The sequence below is a fragment of the Malaclemys terrapin genome, chromosome 9, assembly GCF_027887155.1.
Source record: "Malaclemys terrapin pileata isolate rMalTer1 chromosome 9, rMalTer1.hap1, whole genome shotgun sequence".
NCBI lineage: Eukaryota > Metazoa > Chordata > Testudines > Emydidae > Malaclemys > Malaclemys terrapin.
In genome coordinates, this window is record NC_071513.1 from 85,086,312 (window position 1) to 85,111,256 (window position 24,945).

Sequence of the window (24,945 nt, forward strand, 5' to 3'; positions counted from 1 at the left end):
TCAATTATGGACTTGCCTATATGTAGTCAGCATATTTTCCAGTAAATTACATCCCAATAAACTGATGTGCATGCAAAAAGAATTTACAAATATCTGAACTAACGCATGATGGATGGTGAAGGAAAAACTAGAAAAGCTAGGGTTTTTTTGGGTGATGTAATCAACATTTCTAGAATTTACCCAAAATGTTGTGTGACATTTTCACAATGCCTCTACAGATGCATCTGGCATTCATTTTCACCACCTATAACTTTGCTCATATGAGCAAACAATGAGCTCTGCAAAATGAGAAAGTGCATTGGTTGATACCTGCCAAAAATTGGGCCTACGGTGGTAAGGCGTAAATTTAAATTCTGTGGGAAAAAGTGTTTCAATCCCTACATTTACCATTCATGCTAATCTTTCCACAGGAAGGATGAAATTAAAAGATTAATGACTCCTCCCCCATTTCCCCTGAAATTCTGTTCCAGTTGGGATTTAAGATTTCAGGTCTCTGTTCTGGGTTATGGTTACAGGTCTTCTCTAACAAATGGGAAAGAGGGGTTCAGAAATTATTCTAAAGATCTACAGTTAGAAAGTCAGGACTATGTTCTTCAAATTTTCTATTATCTTCTCTAGTCTGGTGCTGTTTGTGACAGTGCATCCCCCTAAGGCTTTATGGAAATATGCTTATGAATGTAAACATGACATAACTGGAATAGGTTTTATGCTACAAATGCCATGTAACATATCTCTGTAAAGATTATGATCTACTGAATCTACATCCTATTTGTATGCATGTATCATTTTCGTATTGGAAGTTATGAATATTGGCTGTGTACTTGCTTGATTTTTAAGCAGCCTTAGTAAAGCATTTGGTCAGCTTCTTGAAAAAGGAATGTGCAAATTAAGTGCCCAATCAAGAAACACTTAATGAACAATGGATCTTGGAAGGCTCCAATCCACATAAGAAGTGTTCCTGGAGATATTCAAGATAGCATGTGGGCAATGGCTGCTGCCTGTAAAAATTGAGTCATGCATGGACATGTGACTTGTCCATGTGACTTCAAAACTCCATCTTGGAGCTTGACTTTGCATAGGGGAGAGGAGGGAGTTTCCACACACAAGAGAGAGTCTATTTAAGCCCATGGGAGACCCCTCCATTTTGTCTTCAGATGGCTCAAGAGACAGTAGCTCCACCCCAAAGGATATCTGAAAGAAACTGGAGCAAAGGACAGTAACCACAGGGGGTATGAGTGATTGCTGGACCCAGACTAGAAGGAGACTAGTCTGTAAAAGGAAACTTACTGGAACACCTCTGAGGGTGAGGTTTTATCTGTATTCAGTTTTCTTAATGTATTAGGCATAAACTTGCGTGTTTTATTTTATTTTACTTGGTAATTCACTTTGTTCTGTTTGTTACTACTTGGAACCACTTAAATCCTACTTTCTGTATTTAATAAAGTCACTTTTTACTTACTATTTAACTCAGAGTATGCATTGATACTGGGGGGAGGGGGAGGGCAAACAGCTGTGCATATCTCTCAGTGTTATAGAAGGCGAACAATTTATGAGTTTACCCTGTCTAAGCTCTATACAGGGTAAAACGGATTTATTTGGGGTTTGGACCCCATTGGGAGTTGGGCATCTGAGTGTTAAAGACAGGAACACTCCTGTGAGCTGCTTTCAGTTAAGCTTGCAGTTTGTGGGACATGGTTCAGACCTGGGTCTGTGTTTGTGGATGGCAAGTGTGTCTGGCACAGCCAGGCAGGGCTCTGGAGTCCCAAGCTGGCAGGTAAAGCAGGGGCAGAAGTAGTCTTGGCACATCAGTTGGCAACCCCAAGGGGATTTCTGTGATCCAACCCGTCACACTGTTGATAGATGTAGCCACTTCTTCCTAACTATTCTTTTTTGTGAGAGACTAGACATAAGAGGAATAGATATTGAAAGGAAGGATGGTCCAGTGTGGTGCTTGCCTGGATCTCTGCCACAGGGTTCCTGTGTGACTTTGTGCAAGTCACTTCGGGCAGAGATACTATCTGTAAAATGAGGAATAACAGTACGTTCCCAATCTTGCCAGGGTGCTGTGAATGTGTGTTGCTCAGACACTATGGTAACAGAAACCATATACTTTAGACAGACAGAGGACCTACCATGAAACAGTCCAGAGAGGAAAACAATCTAGGAATCGGGGTGGTAGTTCAGAAGCTGCTCATTAAGAATTCTATGAAGAGTCCTTCTCCAATAACCTCTGGGGTTATTTTAATGTGTTTTCTCTAAAAATTTCTTCTGCTTTATCATGTGCTAGAACCTCCTCATCACTACCTATGTGACAAAACATTTATTGCAGAGGTTTTTGGGCAGCTAGCACCTCCTGAGTTTGTGGTTCTATTGCTTCACTGGCTACTCTATCCGGTTACGTAAGAAATACCAACAAATCAGTTTAGGTAGACCTGTCACAATGGACATGAAGTTATTTATGTTGAAATAGATAGATAGTACATCTGGTAGAGGAGAATAAAGGGATTAAAGTCAGCAGAAGCAGGTTAACTTTGAATCAAGAACATATGAATAACCGAATCCTAAAGCTGTGACTAGCTATCGATTAACACAGAACATCTGAATACCTCCAAATTCCTACTGCAGCCTGATCTAAGACACCCACATTTTATTTATAATAATTTATATACTAATTAAACCTCCTACAGTAGCAGCCAGGGCCAAATATTCAAGAAGCCATCGAAATAAAAAAATCCGAATTAATTTCCCCAATTATGTCTATCTAAACTAAGACAGCTAAAAAAACTGAAAAGCCTAAACAGTATTTGCTTACTGACATGATACAAGAGTAACAATATAGAATATATGTTAAATAGCTTTGTTCATAAAGGATGGCAAGTTGCTGCAGGCAAGAATATTTTTGTGTGAATCTTCCATATCAATGCTTTTTAAAAAACAAAACAAAAGGGGTATTAAAAATTGAAGTACACAACCCTGTGTGAAAATGTGCAAACTATTCATTTCCTCACTGAAATGAAGATGGAGGAAAAATATGATCAGGAAGTTTGCTATTTCTTCAATGACTAACAGACTCCATTTTAATGGCATCTGTAAAAGCAGTTTTCATTAATGTATTTTGTTTAGCATTTAAATTATTCTGCACAAACATTCTTGATTAGTATTATGCAAGTAGTAAATAGTTATTAAGATTGTTATTTTTACATGATGTATTATTTACTAATGATGCCATCAAAATACATTTGGGTTTGTAGAAATATGGTATATTTTTAACACACACACACACACACACACACACACACACACTGAATGAAACCAGTCCATACAAAATCTGCAACACAAAATTGTAATATACACAAAAATGCATACAATGTTCCTAATTCTGCAACTGCATCATTATGGGTAGATCCTTATGTCCAGGCAAAGTCCTAGTGATATCAACAGGGCTCTGCACAGGTGCAAGGGTCCATCCTTATAGATTCAACTCTAGGATCAGGGTCTTAAAATATTTGTATATTGGTAGACACATACATACCCCCCCCAACTATTTTAATACTGAAACAAATAAGGTCCCCTTTTATTTGATTCCTTGTTTGCACAGTAGCATCATTAATGATGTCAGACTAACTATATCAGTTAATAACTGTTGAAACAAGCAGAGTTAAATAAGATTTTTTGGATAGCTTACAAAAAGATGATAGATGTTTTTGATAAGAAAAACTGGGAGATAAGAGGACTGGATATAAAACATTCCTTTAAACTCAAATAATATCCTCAGGACATATCCTCAACTCCCTGGACTAGAATTATGGTTTCAGAGGGTAAAGGTTAGGGTTCCAGAGGGTAGGACTCCCTGGGCTAGATACACGATGCACATCGATAGCTATTTTTGAAAGTTAGCTTCTGTGTATCAGCATGTAAATGCCGTACCCAGTTTCCCAAGATTCTTCTTTCCACCTCCTCCCCTGAGCACGCCCCATCTCTGCTCCTCCCCCTCTCTCCCAGCACCTCCTGCACGCCACGGAACAGCTGTTCCCTGGCATGCAGGAAGTGCTGGGAGGAAGGGAGAGGAGTTGGGGGGGGGAGGAGTTGATCGGGGGGCCAGCAGACCCTCTGGAGTAGCCTTGTGGGCCCCCAGGCGTCCATGGACCCCAGTTTGAGAAACACTGTAGTTGAAGATTGGATCAAGGACTTAGAAAATGAAATGGAGTGCCTTACCAACTGGATTAAGAAAAGAAGCTAGTAAATAATAATAAACATTAAAAGATAAACAATAAAGAAACCCTGTTTGAACTATCAAGATGTGCAAATGCCAGAACTGAAGAACCACACGATTGCATTGCTATAAACTCATGTCTTCTGTCACCTCATCACCTCTCTACTCTTGGCTACCCTCCCTTGTCATGTCACATCTAAAATTTAGACTGTGCTGTCCTCAGGACAGGATCTATGCCTTTCTATTTTGTTTAGGAAAATGCTTAGCACATTTCTGGTAATATAAAATAAATAAAATATAACAATAATAATTAATGATAAGCAAACAACAGTAACAATGTTAAATTTGGGGCTTACAGTTTAGGAACAGTTGCAGAAGGTAGCACAGATAGACTGATCTGAACTTCGCTACAAGATAACAAAATTTGGAGATACATTACAAAAGTAAGAGTAGATAAATCAATCAACAACAGTATGTTAAAAAGGACAAAACCATCATTAGCAAAATAGCTGTTCTTCCAGCTATGTGGTATTCAACCCTTGAATTGGGGCATTTCCTTGATTTTAGTTGAAGAAATGTGTTACTGAGTCACTTCATAACTTTGAGGCTGAACTTCAAATTTTCCAACACAACCATTAGCTATTTAAAGGAATTTCAAGACTGAAGGAAAGCTGATCCATTTTTAACATTAGTTGCAACATAGAAAGAAATGTGAATATACCTGCTTCATCATAGGATAGAGTCAATTTTTCCAGCATTTCTCGGTCAATTGACAGAATTTGCTGTTCCAGGATGGTTTGGTAAGACAACACACTGTTCTCTTTGTCTTTCTCATAGTCTTGAAGATGTTGTTTCAGGACTTCAGGCAGGCGGGACTTCACATATTCTGCTGCTGACTATACAGAAAAGAACCAAATGCGTCAGGTAGCTCTTAGTGCAACTTCTTCTGAACAGCTTTATCTACATTCCTCCTAACCTTCCCCCCCACACACAATCTTTTTAAATTTAAGAGATAACGTTCCTCCAATATATTTCTTCACACTGCAAACACTTTTTATTTAAAAAAAAAAAAAAAAAAAAAAAAAAAGGGAAATTACTTAAGATAACATTCACACTTAGCACTGCCATCCCCCAAAAGTGCCAAAACCATGACTCAGGCCCCTAAAAATCATGGTGTTTTTAATATTAAATCATGGTTTTTGGTCTGTCTTCTGATTTTTCAGCTCCCCCTGCCAACCTCCAATGTGAAAGTGAACATTATTGTTGCTAACTTCCACAAATTTATTGCGAGTAATGTGATTTTGGCATCTGCTGCAGGAGCTGTTGCTTGAGAATCCAACTGAGATCAGGATTCCACGGTGCTAGGCACTACATACATAGTAAGAGAGAGTCTCTGATCCAAAGAACTTAAAATCTTGTGCAAAGCACAGCGGTGAGTTTGAAGCATAAGGCATGTCTACACACCAAAGAAACACCTATGTCTGGCCCATGCCAGCCGACGAAGGCTTCCGGGGCTGATTCATTGCTGGGTATCCTTTTGAACTCAGGCTGGTACCTGGGCTCAAGGACCCAGTGAGATTGGAGGGTCCAGAGCTCGGGCTCCAGCCCAAGCCCAGAAACCTACACAGCAAAGAAATAGCCCTGTAGCCCGAGCCTCACAAACCCAAGTCAGCTGGCATAGGCTAGCCACAGGTTTTTCTTTGCTGTGTGGACATACACATAGAGGCTGGAATTGGGACCCACCAAACTAATCACCTATAAGAGCCATCAAACATAGATTAGATTATAACAATTTTTAACCTCTACTATTTGGGTAACCTGCAGGGTGTGAACCTGGGGACTTGGGAAGTAAAAGCATGAGTCTCTACTACCTGAACTACAGAACCGGGTCTACCAGCCTGACTGCAGCAGCAATCATAAATCTTTGTACGGTACTCTAGCCACCAGAGGGTGACACAGAGCCACACTGTATTAATGTGGATTTCTAAATCACATAATTTGGCATGCTCCTTCCAAAAGGTAGTGGCCTATATTATCTGTGCATATAGATTTAGTTCCTGGACCATCTTTTTATTGTGTTTGTACAGTACCTAATACAATGTGGTATTGGTCAGTGGCTGGAGCTCCTAGGTGCTAAAGTAATGCAATCAAATCAATCAATCAATGGCAAATTTCAACCTTAACCATGGACCAACTACGTCTCAGCCATAATCAGAGCCTGAAAACACTATATTTAAATGATGCACCTTGCACAAAGACTAGTCTGAATACAATAAGGTTGGAATTAAGTATAACACTTTTCTCTGTACTTTTCACTTCCATTAGTGTAACTGGGAGTTACACACATTCGTTGATGGAATGGCCCCTAGAGAATTGTAGCGAATTAGAGAGATACTGAAGTGACTTGATTCAGCTCTAGTTGAGGCATATTTAAATTCATCAGCAGGAAGTTTATGGTGTAACATTTGGGTTCAGTAATTCAGTTACCCATGCTTGACCAGTCATTTACAACAATAGCAAAATTTGCTAATGTACATAGGCGCGCACACACACACACACAAAATATTACGTCACACAATGAGTAAGTAGCATCTTATGTGAACTTAAAAGCACCCTTCAAATCACACAAAGCAACCACTTTTCCCACTGTTAAAATGCACTCGGCTCTGGGAAGGAAGGTAGAAGCACACAGGAACACTATACAGCAAAAAACGTAAAAGAATACCACAGTATGCCCAATAAATGCCAGAAAGAAGCAAATTAACACATGGTGGCATGGTTGTACCAAATTAGAGGGTTTTGAGCTAAAATTTAACTGGCAATCGATAATGACCGAATGTATGTCCACATCACTAAAATCACTGTCAGTATTAAACTAATAGGTACTCTTATCATTAGTATCAGTTACTCTCTTACTATTAGAGGTGGTTCCTTCAGATGAAGGATGAGATACTTTGTTGAGTCAGTGTGGGGGAAGGCTGCTCTGATACGGTCTTCCATGGAGAAATACAGGATAGCTTTCCCTTTTCCAGTGCTGGAACCTTTCATGAACACCACTCAAACTGAAAATCCTTCTCCTCTCTAGGCATGAGATTTTTGCTCCTGTCATACCAACATGGCTGGAAAGGAAAGATGTGGCAAAGGCCATTGCTGAGTGTTTGGGCTTCCCTGCTAGTATCAAAAAAGATGGAAATATTTCAGGCCCAAGACTGATCAGAAGTTACCTCTTTAGTTCTGCACATACACACTTCCCAGGTTTATAGTTAGTATTCCTAAGTCAATTGGTGATTAAATTACACCTTAAAATATCATTGTAGTTGTGTTTAATTTGTCTGCAACCTGGCAGTGCAGAACAAATACAGTGGAACCCCGCAATAACGCGATCCTTGGGGTTCCAATGATTCCAAAAAATTCAGTCGCGGTAAAAGCGGGGTCGCATTATAGTGGGGTTCCACTGTACTTGTGTTCAGTTTGCAGCAGAGTGTGCACTCTGGCTAGCGGGAGGGAGGGAACGGGGGGAGAGAGAGAAGGGGGCGGCCAGCAGGGCCGGCTTTAGTCTGATTGGCCCTGGCGGCGGTTGTCTTCAGGGGCCCCATTCGCCTGGCCAAAGCATCGGCCGGAGCGCGGCAGCCCCGCGACACCGGCCGGAGCGCAGCAGCCCCGCTCTCCCGGCCGCACCACGGCAGCCCCTCAGCCCCGCCCCGCTCTCCTGGCCGGACCTCCGGCTGGACCATGGCAGCCCCATTCTCCCGGCCGCACCGCGGCAGTTCCGCAGCCCCGCCCCGCGACCCCAGCCGGACCGCGGCAGCCCCACTCTCCCAGCCAGACTGCCCGCCGCAGCCGCCAGGGCGGACTGGAGCGGGCCCTGCCGGGGACAGAGGTGAGAACCCCAGGGGCCCGCAGGGGCTGCAGGGAGAGTCGCTTCTGCTGCAGCCGCCGGGGCATGGATCCCAAATGCCCCGCGCCCGCTGCAGCCGCCGGGGCCAAACTTGCCCCGTGTTATAACCGAATTCGCGTTATCGCGGGGCGCGTTATAGCGGGGTTCCCCTGTAACATTATTCCATAAAATGTAAAAGAACTCACTACATGAGTACAACAGACTTCATGCTAGGTTTTAATAGTCATTTTCTCATAGCACTGGAAAGCCAAAAGATACACCATGAAGTAATTAGCCTCTCCCTATCTTGGTGTCAAGTTCAGACATTTACATTTAATTCTTCCTTGAAAATAGTTTATGCTTTCTATAAGGATATTTTTGTGTTATCCTACTGAGACAATTCTAAAATGAAGGATACAAATAACAGAACTTTGGCCAGAAAACCCTCCTTACAACATATTTCTCATCAGTATGATTATACAGACCCTTCAAAACTTGCCAAGTTGAGATCAGCCATTTCAGTACATGTCATAATCTGAAGATAACATAATACTTCAACATTCACTCTTAAACTGGGTACATTTTTGAAAGGTACAGAAAAAAATTATGTGATTTATATTTCCAAACAGATCTCAGGAAACCACTGTCATACCGAGGTATTATACTTACCAGGGAAGAAATTAGACAATTCTTTAACCTTCTGAAGCCAAGAAAGGCAGACAGACACCACTTGGTTATTTAAACAAGCGATGACATGCACACATGAAAGACTACTTATAGGATGACCTGAAAACAAAATCTGAAGGGGAGACTAAAGTAGAAATTGAAACACTGTTGAAAAAACATCGGTTCAGTCTTTCATGTACAATACATTTTTCTTAAAGAAGAAGAAAAAACACATGCAAATCTTGCAGCCCTTACATTTTACATCTATGGTAGACATAAAAAAAATTAAATAATGAAGACGTCTGATAGATAATCTCTACAGGTTTCAAAAACTAAAATAAGTACTATGACCAGACTAAAAAATTATTTTGATGGTTATCGGCGATTAGCATGGTATAGAACAGAATAGTATTTAACTATGATAAACATGATTCTCCATGAAAAAAATCTAAAATGGTCTTAGGGCTGTTTTTCCTAAAGTCAATTCTGGAATCTGAATTTTTCAAATTCTTTTGATTTCATTAAATCACATTTTCTACTCATTATAAAAACAATTGAAATATGGTAATTTGAGCAAAGAAATATCTTCATGCTTCATTGAACTGAATAGGACAAATAATTTTTTTCCCAAGCTCTACTGAAAAGGCAGCATTTTATTTATTTTTATTAAGGAGGGGGGAAAGGAGTGGCTTTCTCAATGGCATAACAACAACACTTTGTGCTACCTTCTGGGAGCCTATAGATCAGGAATGGCGTTAAGCTTCTACAGAACACCGGTCCTGAATATGACGGAAGCTCAGCGTTTGCCTTTTAAGCATAGGAAAGTGCCAACTGCACCCTCCCATGACAACCAGCAGCAGAAGAGTTCCAGCTCAAAAGAAAATATATCAACTACCATTTTAGCTAGAAGACTGCATGATAGCAAAGGGAGTAAGATGAATCCAGGGTACAGCAATGAAAAGAGAAGAAGAAATAATATTTAAAAAATAATGGGAAATAAGGCTGAATTATGTGCAAAATAATTTAGATCAGATCTGCAGGTTCTTCTACTATGTATATAATTTAAACCCAAGAGAGGTTAACACAAGCCTCCTGAAACTTTGTCAGCACCTTGCTGTTGCATGAAAGGGTATTTCAGAGGGCTAATATTCTGCCATACTTTTAGCACAGTCAAGGTTTCATTGCCCTTGCAGGAAGCTGGATGTACATGACAATCTGGCAGCAGTAACAGCAGCAGCACATACTTTAATTTACTTCTGTCTACCTTGAAATTCATCTTTGTTACAGTAGCATATCATTAAACTTCTGACAACTGTTCTTTGGCTCCAGGCTCCTTGGAAAAACAATGTCAGGATGCATATACTTGCTCAGTAGGGAGGAACTGCAAGGTACTCAATTACAGAACATTAAAATCTGGGTTGGGTTACAGTCTGTTACACTGTGACAGGCAAGCCTTTAGTTGAATTTTTGCTAGTACTGACAACAGCACTATGTGCAATTTTATGTTTAAGTCCTTATTAAAAGAAGGGAGGGGTTATTTTCAGTCACTGAAGAGTTAAAAATGTGAGAGAATATGGTGCTCATGAAATTGAGGGAGTATTAAATACTACTAACTAAAACCAGGCACAGTAAGGGTAGGAACTGTGTAAAGTTCCATACAGACAGTTCCGCTAATGCACGTTAATCCTGATCAGACACACCCCTATTTATCTAGTCCTGAGTAAAGAGACCAGACAAGACAAGACAGACTCTTCTGATGGTTCTGTGACATAGGCAAGTCTATAAGACTATGATGCAACCAAAAACACATTTCCATTTGTATTATGATTTGAACTCAGGTTTCTAGAAAAAGGCCAGTGCAGAATCCTGTTCACCCCTACTAGACTCCTACAAAACTGTTTTCCCTTCTCTCTGTGTACTGTAGTCCTAGATATTGTGGCTTGTAAAAAAGGAACAAACTTCCTTGTCACCAGAAAATGTTAAAATTCAGTCCTACAGTTCCAAATGGCTTAAGTGGGAGTCTATGCACACATCCGAGACAAAACTAGACCTTGCAACAGAAAAGAATGCTTCCAGTAGCTTGCCTTGATTCCAATAAATGCATCCATAATAAACTAAATACTTTCTAATCCTGCTTGTGTGTAACATGACAGGTTTTAATTAGTCACACTGTGAGTTAAATGCAATAAATATTCAAGTTCTTGTGGGTTTTGCTAAAACAACTCTCTAGCAACTTTACAGATTTTGCCTCTATCCTGACAGAAGCATTAAGGCTTGATCTTGAGGGAAGCGCAGGTTGTTCAGTGATACAGCTGCACAAGTAGATAGATACTGGATTTATAGACTCTTCTAGTATGTTCCTATACAATCTAAGGGTATAGATAAGGTGAAATAACATTCCGCACTGCAAGTGAGCTGTGAAAGGTAACAAGTCTTTGGTTTCTTTTGAAGCATGTGACATACAATACTAAACAATTTATTTCACCATTATCTATGAAACATGACAGATTCCTTTCCTAGATCTATAAAATGATTGGAAGCCACTGGGCATAGGTAAACAATGGTAGTCTTCTTCACAGACAACTTCCATTCTATATCTACTCTCTACAGTCCACAGTTTATAGCATCTTCACTTCTCATTTAATAGAAAGCTACAGAAACAAGGAAAAATATGATCTAAAAAAGCCCTGGGATGAGACCTTGTGATTTGTTTGAAGTGGCGGAAGATACACCTCTATCAGAACAATCCTGTAAAGGTCAAATCCTCTATCAGAGCACACATAGCCTGAGAAAACGGTGGACTTAGGAAACCTGCAATACCTAGCACTTTGATTAATATAGCCTCGATTCTCTCTGTTACATGGATCTGTTTAATTCTGTCCTCAAAACATATAGATGTCTTGACCCTATTTTGACTGCCCCCATGACATTCAACATTGTGACATGAGTTTAGGAAATTCTTATGAATTGGACTGAGCAAGGTGTTGAATTCTGGTAACTTCCTGGTGATGTATTTTGGAGAAATCCACTAACTCCTTCCTCAAACAGATCACTGCTTCAAAGGAATGACTGAGAAATGTAGATTAATGACTCATTTCTAGGCTTATCTATAGTAACCCATTATTTGCTTAGGGGAAGAGGATGTTTCTATCCATTTACTCCCAATACTCGAAAATGCAACAGCTTGAATTCTCACTGGGTTTACCTCCATTCCTAAATGCCCCTACTCCAATTCACTCAAGCAGTACCTAACTGATTTTAAAGGTGTGTGTGTATTAGTATAACTTATTTTTTTTAAATCATGCAATCAAGAAAGCAGAGGTTATTCACAGAGGTTATTCACAAAATCATATATTTTCCCTCCATTCACTTTGAATAAACCTGCATTAAAATCATATTAGGAAATGTTTCACTCTGTAATAACCTGAATCCCAAGAGTAATTAGCATCCCTCAGCTACAGTTTTTTCCATGTCATGTCCGTTTACTTGATGAAGAATCTATATTTAAACTGAAAGTGCTTGAAAATCCATACTAAGGCTATGTCTACACTAGGAGATCTTAAAGCGGCACAGTTGTACTGATGCAGCTGTGCCATTGTATGATCTCTTGTGTAGCCGCTATGTGCCGATGCGAGAGAGCTCTCTCATCGACATAATTAAACCACTCTCAACGAGCTATGTTGGCGGGAGAAGCTCTTCCATTGACAAAGCATTGTGCACACTTCCATTTATGTCAGCAAAACTTACGTCGCTCAGGGGAGTGTTTCTTTCATACCCCTGAGCAACATAAGGTTTGCCAACATAAGTGGTAGTGTAGACATGGCCTAACCCATTGCTGAAAATTGGTCTCCTTTTCTGTAGTGTGACTGTTTGGGAGTCTCATTGGACATGTATAAGTGAAAGTCTGAAACAGTTAATTACCAGGTTTCTTCCTAAATCTATTTAAAAGGCACGTGGCGACTGGATCAGAGAAAAGTCACCCTGATTTACTATAACACGTGAATTCAAATATCAGTAGTGAAGAGTTTAGGAAAAGGGCAGCATATCTTACATACCATATATCACATTTCAGACACTGTACCCATCTTTCATATATTTATGGGTGCTTTCCTGCCTCTCTCTTGCTAGTACTATAAATTGCTCTTGAGCTGTTTTGGACAATATCTAATACTGCAAATGGTGGGTGAATGGATCTTGGTATTGTCCAAACAGTGACTAAAAATCATCTTAAAATGGAGGCAGGCAGAGATGTTATATACAAGATGAGGAGAGTATCTCATATGTGAAAGACAACTCCATATGTATAGGAAAGTTACATACGTCTTCATTTTTATCACATTCTGCACAGATTGCTATAGCTCAAAAATTTTTATGGCCTGGAATTACCAATCTGTTCAACCTTTAAAATTCAGAACTTTTCACTGATGCAAATTCACTGACCTTGAATATTTCTCACACATGGAACACTCTGAACCACTTCTCCAACAGCCTGTGGGGCAATTAAGCAAGTCTCATTAAACCACATGTATCAGAATAAAAACTCATCTGTGGCAAATCTTCTCAAACTGACAATGATCTGGGGATCTGCTCATTGCAAACTCTTACTTGCTATCCTCTATCATCACTGCCAGATGGTAATGCGAATGCTGAATATAGAGAGCAATTGGGTAGGAGGAATACAACATTTATGTCATCTACTGAATTACATAACTTTCCATGCACAATTGAGAAAGCCTCTTTTCCAAAAATCAGAGTAGTTCCAACATCAAAACTGTGAATAAGATAATACTCATAAACAGAAAAGACACATCCACGGGCACACTTGTAAATGGTTTCATGTACAAGAACTAATCAAGTTACTTTATTACAAACTGTTTATTAAGAAGGCAAATGCTAAGCGACCCTTCAAAGTCTGTGAAAAACGAGTACACCATTTTTAATGCAGCAGACAACAATTATGATAAGCATGCTCACATTTAAGGCAACTGACTAATCTAATTACCTGGAAGGGAGGTCATCATTTATAATAAAAATTGATTTCCAATGTAGGGAACTGGCAGAATGAAGAATCCTCACCCAGTGATTTGCAGGAAACAAAGCCGTAGCACAAACTGATCACCTTTGTACTTTGTAGGCATGCAATTCTGCCCTAGCAGCTGGGTTGAGTGGGGTGAGGCGCTGCTTTATTTCTGAAATTTCTTTTGCTACAGTCTAATTATGCATCTTTAGTTGCATGGCTTAAAAACATAACCAAGGTTTTCTCTCCACACCTTTCAGCCTCCTCTTCTTTCTGTATATATTTCTTTCTCTCTCTTTAAATCATAGAATCATAGAATATCAGGATTGGAAGGGACCTCAGGAAGTCATCTAGTCCAACCCCCTGCTCAAAGCAAGAATAATCCCCAACTAAATCACCCCAGCCAGGGTTTTGACAAGCCTGACCTTAAAAACCTCTAAGGAAGGAGATTTCACCACCTCCCTAGGTAACCCATTCCAATGCTTCACCACCCTCCTAGTGAAATAGTGTTTCCTAATATCCAAACTAAACCACCCCTTCCCCTCCCCTTCCTCGCACCACACCAAAGCTGGCTTTTTCCTAGAAGGACTTCTGTTTTCACTGCTTTCAGTCTAGTATCTGTTCTGAGCAATAACTTCACCAGCTACATTAAGCTCTCAGTTTAACTATAAGGGACACAGTTGCCATTAAACTAGGGTTACCATACGTCCTCTTTTTCCCGGACATGTCCGGCTTTTCGGCAGTCAAACCCCCGTCCGGGGGGAATTGCCAAAAAGCGGAACATGTCCGGGAAAATGGCGGCTCTGTTTAAGAGCCGGGCTGCCTGAACGCTCCCGGCTTCGGGCAGCCCCCTGCCTGGAGACCCTGCGCCGCCGGAGCCCAGGAGGGGAAGTGCCCGGCTGGGGGCGCAGGGTCTCCAGGCACGGGGCTGCCCGAAGCCGGTAGCGCTCGGGCAGCCCGTCTCTTAAATAGAGCCGCGGGGACTGGAGCCTCCAGCCGCCGGGGCTGTGTGTAACTGACACAGTGTCAGTTACACAGAGCCCCAGCCGCTGGAGGCTCTGTTTAAGAACCGGGCTGCCCGAGAGCTACCGGCTTTGAGCAGCCCCCCGTGCCTCGAGACCCTGCGCCCCCAGCCGGGCACTTCCCCTCCCGGGCTCCGGCGGCGCAGGGTCTCCAGGCACGGGGCTGCCCGAAGCCGGGAGCTCTCGGGCAGCCCGGCTCTGTGTAACTGACACTGTGTCAGTTACACACAGCCCCGGCGGCTGGAGGCTCCAGCCCCCGCGGCTCTATTTAAGAGCCGGGCTGCCCGAGCGCTACCGGCTTCGGGCAGCCCCGTGCCTCCAGACCCTGCGCCGCTGGAGCCCGGGAGGGGAAGTGCCCGGCTGGGGGCGCAGGGTCCGGAGGCATGGGGGCTGCCCAAAGCCCGAGCGCTACCGGCTTCACGGTTTGCTGGGCAGCCTCCAGACCCTGCGCCCCCGGCTGGGCGCTTCCCCTCCCGGGCACCAGCTGCGCTGGGGAAGCGCCGGCTGGGGGCGCAGGGTCTGGGGGCTGCCCGGGAAACCGTGATGCTGGTAGCACTGGGGCAGCCCTTTCCCCCTGGCTGGGAGTGGGAGGGAGGAGGGGGCGGAGTTAGGGTGGGGGAAGGGGCGGAGTTGGGGCGGAGCTAGGGGTGGGGAAATGGGCGGGGCCATGGCCCGTGGAGGGTCCTCTTTTTTTATTTATGAGATATGGTAACCCTACATTAAACAAGACAGAAGCTCACGTGATCAAAGGGGAAGAGAGATTGGTTACAGATGGTCAACTTCAAACTCCCTCCTCCCATACAGGGGTGCCTTTTATCATTTATATTTTTCAAAGTTGCATGGTAACATACACTACCACCATATAACTGTACTTGCTTGGTTCTGTACCCAACATTATACCAGGTGCCTATTAGGGTCTGAAATTTCTGTGTATTGTCTGTGCTTGAAAGTGAATTATTATTTTTTACAGTTTGAGCAGATTCTTAATTGTTTTTTAATTGAGAGAGTGAAGTAAAACCAAATCAAAACACTTTTCCTGCAGTAAAAAAATTCTAGAGACAGTTTTCTGAACATGACTACAGCAAAAAAAAAAGGAAGATTTGGTAGATGAGTTATTCCCTTCTACTCTGTCAGGCACACAAACAGGTCTGCTTCTCTTCTCTTTAGAGATTATTAATAGTTATGTTATAGTATATCAATAATAAGTTATCACACAGTTCTTTCTAAGAAGAGATATTTTATTCTTAAGGTAAAAGCACTATAGAGAAAATACATTAAAAACAAAAGAACCTACAGGCTCTGGCCGGGTGTCAGTCCTTCCAACTCTTCCCAAAGGATTGGGGCCCTCCATAGACTAGAGCATAGGCGCCGACTCCGTGGGGGCTCTGGGGCTGGAGCACCCATGGGGAAAAATTAGTGGGTGCTCTGCACCCACTGGCAGCCAAGCTCCCCACTCCCCCGCCTCACCACCTCCTCCGCCTCTGCCTCCTCCCCTGAGCATGCTGCGTCCCCACTTCTCTCTCCCTCCCAGAGCTTGCCGCCGCCCAACAGCTGTAGCAAGCTCCAGGAGGGAGAAGGGAGGAGCGTGAACGTAGCATGCTCAGGGGAGGAGGCGGGGCCAGGGCGGGGATTTGGGGAAGGAGTCAGAATAGGGGCAGGGAGTGGGCGGAGTTGGGGTGGGAACTTTGGGGAAGGGGTTGAAATGAGGGTGGGGCAGGGGTGGAGTCAGGGCGGGGCCGGGCCAGAGGGGGGTCGAGCACCCACCGGCGCCATTAGAAGTCGGTGCCTATGGACTAGAGGTCCTGTCCCTTTTGAGTATGTCTACACAGCAAAGAAAAACCTACAGCTAGCCTGTGCGAGGCGACTCAGGCTTAGGGGGCCCGGGCTGCAGGGCTGTTTCGTTGCTGTGTAGACTTCCGGATCTTCCCACCTTGCAGGATCCTATAGCCCAGGTTTCAGCCCAAGTGTAGAAGTCTACACAGCCATGAAACACCTCCCACAGTCTGAGCCCCAGAAGCCCGAGTTAGCAGTGGCACGGGCCAGCCACAGGTTTGTTTTTCTGTGGACAAACCCTTTGTTAGCTTAAACTCCGGCTATTTATTCAAAAGTCCTTTCTTTGTCTGTTGATTTCTAGTGAACCTTTCTAGAAATCATGAATAGGTAATCATCCAGACAATAGGACCCCTCTCCAGGGAAGAACTTCAAAGGGCTGATAACCAGAGGAATTACATTAGCATACTCCCTCCTGCTAAAGAACCTACATACAATCTCTCAGTAACACAAACAATTGCATTTTAATACAATGGACCCCAAAGGTAATAAACTTAATTCAATAAGGTCTGTCCAGAATATTGCAGGAAACTGTCGCCATCTGTCATAATAACCACATAGCCAATGAGTATTCCAGAAAGGTTTGCTGTGTTATTCTGGAAAGCTGTAAAGATGCCTTCCATTTTTCCTGTTAGCCTGAAGGCTTGCACATCCAACAATGTGCAGTATTTTAATCCAAAACGAATATCTGATTTCCCTCAAACTAAAGATTACATATATCCCTAGAGAGAAAACTTTCAATACCTGTGATATATGATAGTGTGCAACAAAACAGAAGTGCAGAGAATTAGAAAACCTGGGAACAAGTGTACTGTTATCTTGTTATAATAATTATAGGTGTTCATTGACATCCCAGAGATAGTGCATCAGCAGCATTGTTCTGTGGTACCATGAAAGTGAAATGACTTGAGGACACCCTCATGATTCCTGTTTCAGTGCAAATTTGGCACTATCTACACTAGAAATTTTTACCAATAAAACTTTTGCTGGCATGCAGCTGCCAACAATGCCACACATCCTCACTGAGAGAAGCTGTGTCAGCAAAAGACACAGTACATCACAGGTAGGCATCCCAGTGTCTCTGGGCCACTGTCCAGCACACTGCCTTGTGGGGCGGCTTTTTGCAGTGTATTATGGGATATGAACACTACACACAGGGAATTACGGGTGCCTTAAATCAAGTTCCCACAATTCACATCCTATATGTCCCATAATTTTTGTGCCATTTTTAAAAAGTTACTCATGCCATTTTTCAATCTCAACATTTTGCCTGTAGAAATGTGGCTCCTGCACAGATAAGCAGAGTTCACATGTCTGTTTTAGAGACAGGGCACATGATTCTTCTGTATATTTGTCAAACATTAACAACTACCACTACCCAGAGTGCCCCAGTGCTGTGATGAAGATAAGACAACTAAGGATGAATGGATGCATAAAAACCACAAGGTGCTGTAAGCATTCGCTGACCATCTTCACATGGTGGAGCAGCACTTCTGAAATCATGTAATGAGCACTGAGTGGTGGGATTATATTGCAGATCTGGGACAATCAGCAGCGGCTGAAGAAATTTCGGATGCAAAAGATCCAATTCCTTGAGTTGTGTGCTGAGCTTGCTCCAGCTATCCAGCACAGAGACACCATTATGAGAGCTGCTTCAACGGTGGAAAAGTAGTGGTGATCATACTCAGAAATCTAGGCTGCACACTTCCAATCAGTCAGTGGGCAATTAATTTAGTGCTGGCAAATCCGTGGTGGGGGCAGCTGTCAGCCATTAAGCATCTCCTGCTGCCCAGGATTGTGACTCTCAGCAATGTTCAGGAAGTAATAGAGGGATCTGAAGCAATGGTCTTCCTGAACTGTGATGGGGTAATAGACAGGACACATATCCAGATTCAACACCACCTTCACACAAGGGCTTAGAGCAGGGGTCTCAAACTCAAATGACCATGAGGGCCACATCAGGACTAGTGCATTGGCCCGAGGGCTGCATCACTGACACCCCCCCCCCTCGCTGCCTCCGACCCCGCCCCCACTCCACCCCTTCCATGAGGCCCTGTCCCTGCCCCATCTCTTCTCCACCTCCTCCCCTGAGCGCGCGGCTCCCTGCTCCTCCCCCCTCCTGGAAAGTGCTAAGCGCCACCAACAGTAATGCACCTCACTCAAAGGACTAAACACGCACTTAGTTAGATTTACTTCTGTTTAAGCCCCGCACTGCACTGGGTGCACCACCACGCCACCCCTGCTCTGCCTCTTCCAGGGGTGGCAGGTTTGTAGAAATTTTGGTGGTGCCCAGAACCTGCCCCCCACAAACTCCACCCCCACCTACCTAAGGCTCTGGGAGGGAGTTTGGGTGGGGGAGGGGGTCTGGGGTGCAGACTCTGGGATGGAGTTTGGGTGCTGGGTGCAGGCTCCGGGCTGGGGCAGGGGGTGGGGGTGCAGGCTCTGGGATGGAGTTTGGGGATAGGAGGGGGTGCAGGGGTGAGGGCTGTGGGGCTGGGGATGAGGGGTTTGGGGCATTGGAGAGGCTCAGGACTAGGGCAGCAGGGCAGGGGAAGGGCAGCCTGCCCTGGCCTTAGTGGAGGGGGACACTTGGACCCAGCGGCAGCAGGTGATGCCGGAAGCCGGCAGAGCGGAGTGGAGTCAGCATGAGCTGCAGGCTCCGGGCAGTGAGGGGGCAGCAAGTGAGCCCGGGGGACCCTCGGGGCAGGTGTGTGGGGGCGGCAGGCGGGGCTGGGGGAGAGACCCGGCCCCAAACATTGGGGAGCAGCGACCAGGGAGCTTAGCTGCCACATAAAATAACTCGGGGGGGGAGAGAGGGGGCGCGGGGAGCTTGGCGGGCCACAGGGAAGAGCTCCGCAGGCCGCATGCAATGTTGGCATAGGCATCTTTATTCCCATGGTTACTCCACAATTGGATTTATGATGCCCCTTCTCTCCACAGGGGAAGGAGAACCAGGACTTCTTTCCTGCTTCAGGCAACAGCACAATTTTAGCTGAAGCTCATCTTTGTGCCGAGCCAAACCTGTCTGCTCGAAGAGGTGGGCTAGTAGCTGTGCTTGCAAAAGAAAACAATAATTTCCAAAATATGCTGGGATCTGAAGAGGGGTAGGTTTCTCATCAGTATGAGCCCTGGGCAGAATAGTTCAAAACTGTGTCAGGTGCAGTCACTGTCACAAGGATAGGGACATTGTAGGACTGTTGCTAAAGGACTATTTTTACCAGTACAGGTAATGCAGCATCCACTCTGGCATTTTGCCCACAGAAATGTCGGTAGGGGACTTACATCGTTTGAGAAGATGATTTTATTTTGGTGAGAGAAAGTCTGGGTTTTGCATCAAATTTGGATGTGGATGTATGCAATCTTGTGCTGACAAGACAACTTTTGATAGCAAAACTTTGTAATGTAGACCAGGCCTTAGATTCACTGCAGATAGTATATCTTAGAATTCTGTGACAGTCTATTCACAATGCAAGAAAAGTTTGTGTTGATTGAAGTAGATATCAAAACTCTGTCTTCAGACACACATGTGCCACTTCAGCTGATTTCAAAGAGTACTGAACACATGTATCTGAGTCCTGAATTTGGCACTAGATATTTAGGATCTGATTGTGCTCTCACACCAGCATGAATCAGGAATAACTCAACTGAAGTCAGTAGAACACTGGTACAAAAACCTTGAGAATAAGAAGATAGGCAGGCTCTTAATATACATACGTAATAGCACAACATAATCGGGGTTGTGAGACCCTAATATAAGACCTCTATATGACATTAGGAGAAGTGTTAGGAATTTGCCCCTTAAAGCAAAGAAACATGTTTTAAAATAGTTATATGCAAAGAAACACTTTACGAGCATTCCCATAGTGCGTTACATTTTTGCCATACTTAGTATACTTTTCCTGTTATTAAAAGAAGCAGTACTTTTCCCATAAGAGACTATTCAAGAACATGGGGGAGGGATAGCTCAGTGGTTTGAGCATTGGCCTGCTAAACCCAGGGTTGTGAGCTCAATCCTTGAGGGGGCCATTTAAGGATTTGGTGCAAAAATCTGCCTGGGGATTGGGCCTGCTTTGAGCAGGGGATTGGACTAGATGACCTCCTGAGGTCCCTTCCAACCCTGATATTCTATGATTCTATGATATGTGCATAGGAATTATACCATTTACTGTTGATCACTGTGTAATTTAAAAAACCCTCAAAAGCAGTTTTCAGTGTTTTAGACTAATAGTAATTCACAGAAAAAGGATGATGCATGAAAGGTATCCAGAGTTCAAAAATTCTGTTTTATGACACACACAAGATTGAGCACTAACATCATCACTGTCATCCTGCAAACAGTGCACACATGATTCTGCAACAAGAAAAACGTATGCAACATGAGCTTCACAAAGTCTTTAGTCAATCAGAAGTCTCATAATCATGAGAAAATTAACCTGGTTCCAAGGAGACGTGTAAAGTTTGAATTAGTATTCACACTGGATTATCAGGGATATATTAAATCCATAATTACAGTAATCCACAGCTGCTTCAATTGTAGAAAATAATGAACTGCCCAGTGAGAACTGGTGTCCATGAAGTGGAAAGAAAAGGCCATCTGTTGTAGAGCTTTGCTCTGATTTTATGCTTTGAGCACAGATAGCTTGCTCTTCCTTGATGTAGTCTATATATGGATGTATGGCTACAAGCACTTCCAAATAATTACATCACAAAATGGAAAAGGTAAAACTAACAGATAGATAATGCTGATGATTTATGATTCTAAATTCTGCATTTTAGTTACTTCCCCAAGATGGCACTTTTCACTCTTTAAATAGGTTATTTAAATATCCTAGGATAAGAAGCAAGTAAGTCAACATAATTTGTAATATAAAAGTTATATGCTCTGTTCCCTCCCTCTCTCCAAAACATTATTCAGATGCAAATTTGTTATGTAAGATGAAGCTTATAGCAGAATAGTTGTATGACATTTGTGGAGAAAATAATATCTGCTTCTGTTCCATGTCTTGGAGCAGAAAAGGTGGAAGTAAACATAAAATAATATTTTGCATCTTGCACAAGGGATATATTTCTATACCACCTTTCCTCTAAATATCTCATTCTACAAAGATCAATGAATTAAGATACAAACTCCATGTCAGGCAGTTAAGTAATAAGCCCATTTTACAAATGAGGAAATTGAGGGAAAGAGAGGTTAACAGATTTGTCTGATGTACACTAAGTGGCAGGGCCACAAACAGAACCTAAAATCTTCATTTATAATTAATAGATTATAAGGCCAGAAAGGACCACTGTGATCATATAGTCTGACCTTCTGCAAAAAACAGGACAAAGGACTTCCCTGAATTAATTCCTGTATGATTTACAGCAAATCTTTTAGAAAAACATCAAATCTTGATTTAAAAATTTCTATTGATGAAAAATCCACCACAGCCAATGGTAAACTGTTGCAACAGTTAATTACCCTCATTGTTAAACATGTGTGCTTCATTACTAGTTAAACCTGTCCAGCTTCAAGTTTCAGCCACTGGAACTTGTTATACCCTTGTCTACTAGATTGAAAAGGCTTCTATTAACAAATTTCTCTTCCCCATATAGGTACTTCTAAACTATGATCAAATTGTCCCATAACCTTCTCTTCAATAAACTAAATTGATTGAGCCCCTTGTTCTCTCACTATTAAGGCCTGGTTTTCTAATCCTTTAACCATTCTTATGACTCTTCCCTGAGCCCTCTCTAATTTATCAACATTCTTCTTGAATTGTGGAAACCAGAACTGGGCACAGTATTCCAGTAACAATCACACCAGTGCCAGATACAGAGGTAATATAACCTGTCTACTCCTATTCAGGGTTTGTCTTCACTATGGGCTAAATCGGCACTGCTGCGATCAATGCAATGGGCTTCAATTTAGCGGGTCTAGTGAAGACACGATAAGTTGATGGGAGAGCACTCTCCCATCAACTTCAGTACTCCACCTCAACAAGAGGTGGAAGTTATGTTGACAGGAGAGCATTTCCTGTTGACATAGCGCGATGTACATATCGCTGTAAGTTGATGTAAGTTACGTCAACTTAAGTTTCATAACTTGCATAACTAACTAGCATAACTTAAATTGATTTGCAAGGTTACTCTAGACAAGGTCTCAGTATTCCCCTGTTTGTGCATCCAAAGATTGCGTTAGTGCCTCTGGACACAGCACCACACATTAATATATCCACTTACGGCCCCCAAGTCTTTTTCAGAGTCACTGCTTCCCAGGGTAAAGTCCCCTATCCTGCAAGTATGGCTTGCATTCTTTGTTCCTAGATGGCTGACTTCACAACTGGCCATACTGAAACTATATTGTTGCTTGTGTCCAGCTTACCAAACAATCCAGATCACTCTGTATCAGTGACCTATTCTCTTAATGATTTGCTGTTCCCCCAATCTTTGTGTCATCTGCAAACTTTATCAATAGTGATTTTATGTTTTCTTCTAGGTCATTAAAAAAATGTTAAATAGCATAGGGCTAAGAAAAGATCCTTTTGGGACCCTTCTAGAAACAGACCCCTTCCCTCCATTCAATTATGATTCCCCATTTATAGTTACTTTAAGACCTATCAGTTAGCCAGTTTTAATCCATTTAATGTATGCAATGTTGATTTTGTATCATTCTAGTTTCTTAATCAAAATATGTGGTATCAATTCTAATGCCATACAGAAGTCTAAATATATTAAATCAATATTACTACCTTTATCAACCAAACTTGTAATCTCACCAAAAATGATATCAAATTAGTTTAATAATATCTATTTTCCATAAACCCAGGCTGATTGGCATGAATTATATTACCCTCCTTTAATTCTTTATTAATTGAATCCCATTTCAGTAAGCCGAGGATTGATGTCAGGGTGACAGGCTTATAATTACCCAGGTCATCCTAATTACTCTGTTTAAATATAGGTACAACATTAGCTTTCTTCCAGTTCTCTGGAACTTCCCCAGTGTTGCAAGACTTATTGAAAATCAACATCAATAGTCCAGAGAGCTCCTCAGCCAGCTCTTTTAAAACTTTTGCATGCAAGTTATTTGGACCTACTGATCTGAAAATGTCTAACTTTAATACCAGTTGTTTAACTTCATCTTGATCCTTTTAATCCCATGTTGTAATCATGTTCTCTCTGAATGCTGCAGCCCGGTAAGACCATACACAGGAAAAATACTTGCAACACCTCCATTTCCTGCCCTGACATTAAAAAAAAACAAACAAATTGGTCATGAATATATACCAAACTTAAGAATGGTTACTGTATGGAAGGATGGGAGACCTGGATCAGATGCAATGAAGAGTGTTCTGCTGAAGTGCAATAGAGAAGACGTATGTTATTTGCATTTTTTCTACCCGTCATAATAGTAATATCAACCACCCAACCTAGCTGCAGAATTCCTCCCCCATTTTGTGTATTTTGTGGTCTGAAGGCATATTCAGATTCTGCACCACATAAGCACTCATTAAAAAAAGTTTATAGATGTTTTGCCTGCAAAGATATGGACTGCATGTAAATTAATAGTGTTTTCCTGATTCTGCAACCAGCGGGAAACAAGAGTTCCGAAAGGTGTGAAAAGAACAGGAGTACTTGTGGCACCTAGAGACTAACAAATTTATTAGAGCATAAGCTTTCATGGACTACAGCCCACTTCTCTGGATGCATATAGAGTGGAACATATATTGAGGAGATATATATACACACATACAGAGAGCATGAACAGGTGGGAGTTGTCTTACCAACTCTGAGAGGTCAATTAAGTAAGAGAAAAAAACTTTTGAAGTGATAATCAAGATAGCCCAGTACAGACAGTTTGAAAGGTGTGAACACGCCCTAATCTTTTTAAGTTGATTAACTCTAGAACCTAACAATAATTTGCCAAATGTTTAGCACTAACTGTATCATGGGAAGAGGTGGAAGTGAAGTTCACAGAGAAAGGAACTGGGAGTTGATACACGGAAGAAAGTGCAGAGGGAAGAAACGGGGAGACACACAAAGACAGGGACGGAGGAGAGAACAGAGAAAGGTAGATGGGGAAGGAAGAGGAAAAACAGGCAGAATTAGAAGCAATCCTAGAGATTAGCATGTTTTCCCAGTGAATGATGCAGAACACGATAAACAAGCACTGACCACATAAAAAAAGCAAAGGCCCTATTGCTGCTCAAATAATTATTTTAATTACAAGGATAGTTACTGCATAAAGGATATATTCTACACTTTATCTCCATGCAAACTTCCTTCTGACATTAGTGGCAGATCTGCTATGGATTGAAGACAGTATGCATTCCTAAAT

At 42.3% G+C, this 24,945-nt stretch overlaps 1 protein-coding gene across 1 annotated transcript in view; it reads right to left on the minus strand.

Annotated features, from left to right (window-relative positions):
• PPM1L (protein phosphatase, Mg2+/Mn2+ dependent 1L) overlaps positions 1 to 24,945 on the minus strand; it is a 196,869-nt gene that overhangs the window by 58,919 nt on the left and 113,005 nt on the right. Inside the window, exon 2 of the mRNA XM_054039405.1 lies at positions 4,935 to 5,109. Within this exon, the coding sequence (XP_053895380.1) occupies positions 4,935 to 5,109 (175 nt within the window). The remainder of the gene's footprint in view (positions 1 to 4,934; positions 5,110 to 24,945) is intronic.